At 39.0% G+C, this 6,618-nt stretch overlaps 1 protein-coding gene across 4 annotated transcripts in view; it reads left to right on the top strand.

The window, feature by feature from the left end:
• Positions 1–6: 6 nt before the first annotated feature.
• Positions 7–6,618, top strand: part of PTBP2 (polypyrimidine tract binding protein 2) — a 70,559-nt gene continuing 63,947 nt past the window's right edge. For all 4 annotated transcript variants that reach the window (XM_004689757.1, XM_004689756.2, XM_004689755.2 and 1 more), the window contains exons 1-2: positions 7–158; positions 1,803–1,833. In XM_004689757.1, coding sequence (XP_004689814.1) covers positions 151–158; positions 1,803–1,833 — 39 coding nt within the window. In that variant the 5' untranslated portion in view covers positions 7–150. The remainder of the gene's footprint in view (positions 159–1,802; positions 1,834–6,618) is intronic.

Below are 6,618 nucleotides of genomic sequence, written 5' to 3'. Positions count from 1 at the left end.
TTCCGCCGCCGCCGCTGCCGCGCGCTGCCCCGTGCGCTCCCGCACCTTCGGCAATTTCCGTCGGGCCCTGGCCGCCATTTTCTCGCCGCTTGTGTGTCTCGCTGGCTGCGTGGCTCGGTTCTTGTGAGCGAAGCTTTGTCCGGTTCGGCAATGGACGGGTAAGTAGTGGGGCTGCGAGGAGGTGTGTGAGAGGGGAGTCGGACCCCCCCTTGGGCCTAGTTCCGGGTCGGGCAGAAACCCTCGGGCGGCCCCTCCCAGGGCTGGGCTACCGTTACCCAACCCCCGCCCCATCGCACACACCCCTCCCTTTGCTGTCCCCGGCGGGCTCTGGTCGAGAAAATGAGGAGAAAGCGGGTTGGCGGGCTCGGGAGGCTTTGGGGGATGGCGGGGCCTTCGACCCCGGAGTGGCTGCGGGCACTAGCTCGGCGGCGGGGGATGGGGCTGGGAACCCCAGAACGTCTCGCCCGTCCCTGCCCCCTCTAAGGAGCCATTTCGATCCGTAAACGGGGCCCCGAACCCTGTGGTCGCGGCGCCTGTAGGAGCGAGTGTACTGGCCGGAGAGAGGCCTGTGTGAGGCATCCTGGAGGAGATGAGAAGCGGCGCCCCGCCACCCCCAAACCTCCCCGACCTCGGCCGGCTCGCCGTACCCTGCCTGGGGGAGATGTGGGTGGTGGGAGCTCGGGGAAAGCCGAGTGGGAGCCGCTGGGGAAGGGGGGGCGGGGAGGCGTGCGGCGGCGGGAGGAGGGGGAGGGCAGATGTCATACTCCTTTGTTTTCACTTGAGTGTGGTAGTGGGGGGCGGGAGGCAGAAAAAATGCCTTTTTGTGGGGCCTACGAACATCCAGGGCTTGGCGAAAGGGCCCAGACATGGAATCATCGAAAAAACGAAGTGTTTGTGGTCGACATCAGTTACACGGGCAGAGACCAGCAACCGTGGCAGAAACACGATCTGATCGTCAGCACAGGGCCCTCTCGTTAGCTACTTTGACCGGTGTCTGGACAAATGCAAACAACTCCACTCCCAAACCCCAGAACCGAGCTGCACCGTTAAAAGCCCAGGTGGGCACGGTGTGCTGAGCGAGGCGAGGGCTGAGGGAAGTGATGTGGGTCGTGAGTCTCTCTGGTACTTCACACTCCACATCTGAAAAGACTTAATGAAACAACTCATTGTTAGAAAGGAGGCTTCCTTGAGGGTGAAGATACAGCGGTATGCAGCCCACTTAGAAGGTATCAAAACAGTATTTAAAAAGTACATTGTTTTTAAGAGTCAGTGACAAGTATTTGAAGAGTCAGAAGTAAATTATTGGTTTGTTGGGGAGTTCCACGCTCTTCAAAGACAGTAAATAAAGATCACTTAAAAGTTGAGTCGCACACTTAAATCGTCCTGAGGATAAGGAGAGAATGTTTTCCAGGTGAAACTAATTGCAGAGAAGTTCAGTATTCCCTGAGATTAGCATGGAAATAGGTGGAAAACTTAAAATTCCTGTTTCCTGATTCTAGAAGATTACTAATAAGTTGAATTAAGTTTTAAGTTATCACCTTGTACTACCTTTGTAGAAATGCCATAGTTGTGGAATTTTGTTCTTTTTGCTATTTAATATTTAAGGTGATAAAATACCTTAAGTTCAGTGAAATGTTTAAATGTCACTTCTAGAAAATCAACTTGTTAATATACAAAGAAGTATCAACAGCATGCTTTCTATTTAATGAATGGCTTTTATTTCAATAATGAAGTGCCTTAAAAAGTTTGAGTTAAACAGTAACAGAGGTTTAAAGTTTTTTTTTTTTTTTTTTTTTTTACAGAATTGTCACTGAGGTTGCAGTTGGCGTGAAGGTAGGAAGAGTTTGAAATGAACAGAAAGTGTTCTGAATTTATTGCTATTAATACAAATTGTGGCAGCTTTTTTTAAAAATTGAACTAACATTGGTTTACAACACTGTACATGGTTGGGTTAACTTTTGAAAACCATACTATAGCTAAAAAAAATCCATGGGTAAGGTGTTTCATTTAAATCTTAAAGTTGGATTATAAAGTTTAAAATCTAAATAGACAACCATGAGTTTTTCTAGAGCTGCAGTCTGTCAGAAAAACATCTTAACATTGTGAATGGTGTTCAAGGAATTAAAAATGCTTACAAACACAGCTTTTTGTGACAATAACTTGCTAACCTGTTTTTGTTTTTTTTTTTTTTTGAGGAAAAATTATGGTTTTAAAAGAAAAAATAAGTGATTTGACCTATATCCTATTAATTTTATTATTAATCTAAGGTATTTGTCACTCTTGTCAATGAAGACAGATAGTGTTGTCAATATTAAGCCACAATAGAAGTCAGCTATCCTGATCCTTAAAATGAGAAACTTGTTTAGGCAATTGACTTCACATTGAGCCAGCAGTTAAGAGCTGGTTTTCTATTAAAGGAAGTAAGGCTTCATGGTAGAGCCTGGACTCTTTCTTCACTTTTTGGTCAGGAAAACTACGCCATTAAACCTTCTAATGGTTGCATAGACCTTTAATTTCTTAGAGTCCTTTAGTGTCATTTTATATTATAATTTTTGTTTGTGAGCCTATTTACTTACTAGGGCATGGTCTTTGTCTTACATCTTTTACTTTAGTACTATGCTTGGAAGATATGCCAGACTTGGAAATTTTTTAATTTTTTTTTTAAATAAATATCTCCCGTTAAAGCATGCCAAGTATCTAGTTCACTATACCTCAAGAGAACAGAAAATCATCAAGAAAACACATGTCAAAATATCCTAGAAAATAGCAGTTTTAAAATTTCCAAGTCTGGCATATCTTCCAAGCATAGTACTAAAGTACTTGTCAGATACAGTGGTATTTCTCCCTTAAGTGTGAGTAGTCTTGAGAAGCTTTGTTTGCTTAGTCCAGTGATGCTGAATTTCAAACCGTTTTTTGGAATTTTTAAAATTTCATCTGTAACTGATATTTTCTAGGATATTTTGACATGTGTTTTCTTTGATTTTCTGTTCTCTCTGAGGTATAGTGAACTAGATACTTGGCATGCTTTAATGGAAGATATTTATTTTTAATTATCAGCGATGTTAAATTGAGGTAGTTGCAGAAATGGTTTAATAGTGCAAGATTTGATATTGTAGTTGCCATCCAAACAGTAGTCTCTGGAAGTGAATTTTGTAAAGTACGATATGAGTTTGAGTTGTCCTCTATCATTGGATTAGGAGAAAAGGAACTCAGACAAGATCCAAATGAGTAGGCATAGAGTAATGAGGACACATGGAATAGGATGTACAAATAAGGTTAATTGTTTATACCAAATTTTTGTATTAATAGTTTGAAGAGGAAGCATTAAAATATGTAATAAAAAGTCTACTAGCCATTTTTTGACATGTTATTTAATATAAAAATGTAAAGAAAGTTATCATATAACTTCCTGTGATTGTGGTTGACAATTCTTGCGTTGGTGACAAAACTAAGTATAAGCAGTTAGTCCTTTTTAAAAAATGTATTTTTAATAATGGCAATACAAATGCCTAGTTTAAAAAAATACTCAAAAATGTAACTTTTTCTGTCCAATTCCTAGTCTTACTTCTTTGACATAGATAACTGTTAAATTTTTTCCTGGTGCATTTTCTCCTGAAGTTATTAGTTTACATATTACACCACACAAATGGATTTCTATTGTGTATAATAGTTTACATTTTACCTTTACATAAAACAGTTTTATTGAGATAAAGTCATGTATAAAGTGCAGTAAATTACAAATTTAAGCTATACTGATATCTAGCTTATAAAACTTATAAAACATATTTAAACCACAGTCAAGATAATGAACATCCATCATCTCCAAAAGTATTATTTTGACCTTTTGCAATCCCTCCTTGGGTTTACAAAAATGGCGGGCCCTAGGTCTATATGTTTCTTTGCTTATCCATTCAACTTTGTCTATTTGGGTGTGTTCAATTTGGTCTACTATAAATAAGAATGAAATGTACTTTCTTTTTTAAAGATTTATTTAGTTATACATACAAGAACTGCGGTGTAGGTCAGAGGTACAGGGGCTGAGAGGACCCACCCCAGACAGAGTAGGGAGCAGAACAGGTAGATCCACTGAAATGCACTGCTGAGGGGAGCAGCAGGCTAGGCTAGAGAGGTCTGATCATCTCCCTGGCTGGGGATTGAACTCATGCTGCAGTGGCTGGTGATAACTTGATAGCTCTGAGACTTAATACCTGCACCACCAGGGAGACCCACAATGAACATTCTTTTATGTGATTTTTTGTATAAGAACATATATCTATTGTAGATATGTCTATGATTGAAATGGCTAGTCATATAGCCATGGGTTTAACTTTTTAAGGAAATCGAAGTGGTTGTACCATTTTATATTGCTACCCAGAGTATGAGATTTTATATACTTTCAATATACTTCTTAATGTCTTCCTTGAGTACAGACATTGTAGTGGCTATGAAGTTAAGCTCACTTTGTAGTTTTAATTTACATTTTTTTTTAATGTCTATACTATAAAATCATTTTCTGGTACTTTTGCCAGTAGTCTTTGGTGAAGTGTATTTAAATCTTTCATCTACTTTTTAAAGTGGGGTTGTTTCTTTATTACCGAGTTTTGAGAAGTTGTCTTTACAAGTCCTTTTATTGAATAGATGGTTTGTAAATATTTTCTGCTACTTCTCTGTCTCAGCAGTATCTCTGAAGAGCAGCAGTTTTTTCCTGAATAACTTTAGTTTACAAGTTGTTTTCTTGTTATGTATCATGCTTTTGGTGCCATGTAAGCCATCTTTGCTTAACCTGAGGTCACAAAGATGTTCTTCTTTGTTTTCTAAAAAAAGTTTTTTATCGCTTTGGGTTTTAGATTTAATTTGGTCTTCCATTTTGAATTAATTCTTTGAATATGGTACACAGTTACTAATCAACAGTTTTTGGTTTTGGATATTAACAGCGGCTTTCACACCATTTGTTGAAAATCATCCTTTTCTCCACTGAATTGGCTTTGTACCTTTGTCAGAAATCAGTCATATGTAGGTAGAATTCTGTTTTTGTACTATATTTACCTTTTTTGACCTACTTTTCTTTTTCCTAGGTACTAAATACAGTTTTAATTAATATTAAAGTCTTGAAATCAAGCACTTATAACTCCAGCTTTGTACTTTTTCAAAGATACCTTGTTACTTTATATTTTCATATATGTATTTCTACCAGAAAAGTCTGTTGGAATTTTACTGGAATTAATTTGAATCTATAGTGCAACTATAAGAAATTGACATCTTAACAATGCTGAGTTTTCTCATTCATTAATATAATTTTTCCACAGTCTCCACAGTGTTTTTATTTTTCAGTGTGTAGATTTTATTTTTTTTCACTAAATTTTTTCTTTATTTCATGTTTTATGGGGCTATTATAAATGTTATTTAAAAAATTAAAAGTTTCCAGTTAGTGGAGAGGGACACAAACATTTTTTGTATATTGCTTTTTATATTCTGCACCCTTGCCAAATTCACAAATTCATTACCTCTAATAGTTTTTTTTTTTTTTTGTAGGAACCACTATGTTTTATACATAGACTACTTTCTTTCCTACCTGGATGTCATTTTTTTTTTTTTTCCTGTGAGTCTAATACAATGTGCATAGGAGTGATGTAAGGGGGTATCTTCACAGTACCTAACATTAGAATAAAAACACCTGCGGGGGACCTTGTCCAGCAAGGTTGAGAGTTTTGGGGGCCCCAGGTCCTGCGTACAAAAGAGTCGATCGATCTTGCGGGAGAGAGAGAGAGTTTGTTGAGTTCTACATCAGCTTGTATACAGGAGGGAGAATGAGGCAATCACAAAAACCAGGAAGAGGGGCGACCAATGAGCATGCAGCACGTTTTGGCGGGCTGCTGATCTCGCCAGAGAGGGAAATGGGCGAGAATAGGAGCAAGGAGGAAGGGTGTGGGCAGGAAACTCTTTCCTCATGCCTTTTGCAACCCAGATGTTTTCTACATAGATCCATTTCACCTTTATATGGCGCAAGATGCCGGCCTTGGTCCCCAACAAACGCCCTAAATAAATGTTCTTTCTTAAACGTTACATACAATTCACAGTGAAATGTATGTTGTTTTTTTTTAAGTGGGGAGGTTTTAAACTGCACTTCATTTACTAAATATAGGACTATTCAGGTTAACTGTTTATTGTTGAGTGGACTTTTGATAATTTGTCTTCCATAGAATTACTCCATTTATCTAAGTTGCTGAATTTATTTGCATGAAGTTGTGATGCTGCCTTTGTATGATTTTGATGTTTGTGGAATCTGTCATCTCTCTTATATATGACATTGGTCATATCTTTTTTTTCCCCTTGTCGTTCTGGCTAGAAGTTTACTGATTTTGTTAATATTCCCAGGAGATAAGCTTTTGGTTTCATTGAGGATTTTGGGGTACAAGCCACAGGTACAGGGATGGTGAGAGGATTCACGACACAGAGTGGGGTGCAAAAGAGTCAGATAGATGAAGTACACTACTGAGGGAAGCAGCAGGCCAGGAGAGGTCTGCCATGCCATGTGGATCACTTCTGGGAAGGGGTTTGAACTCAAGCTAAAGTGGCTTTAGCTTGTTAGTGCTGTGCTTTAACCCACTGGGCCATCAG

Source organism: Condylura cristata, unplaced genomic scaffold (genome assembly GCF_000260355.1).
Source record: "Condylura cristata isolate star-nosed mole 26May11 unplaced genomic scaffold, ConCri1.0 scaffold00026, whole genome shotgun sequence".
Classification (NCBI taxonomy): Eukaryota; Metazoa; Chordata; class Mammalia; order Eulipotyphla; family Talpidae; genus Condylura; species Condylura cristata.
The sequence above is the reverse complement of the archived record's forward strand: the minus strand, read 5'-3'. Positions and strand labels throughout refer to the sequence as shown.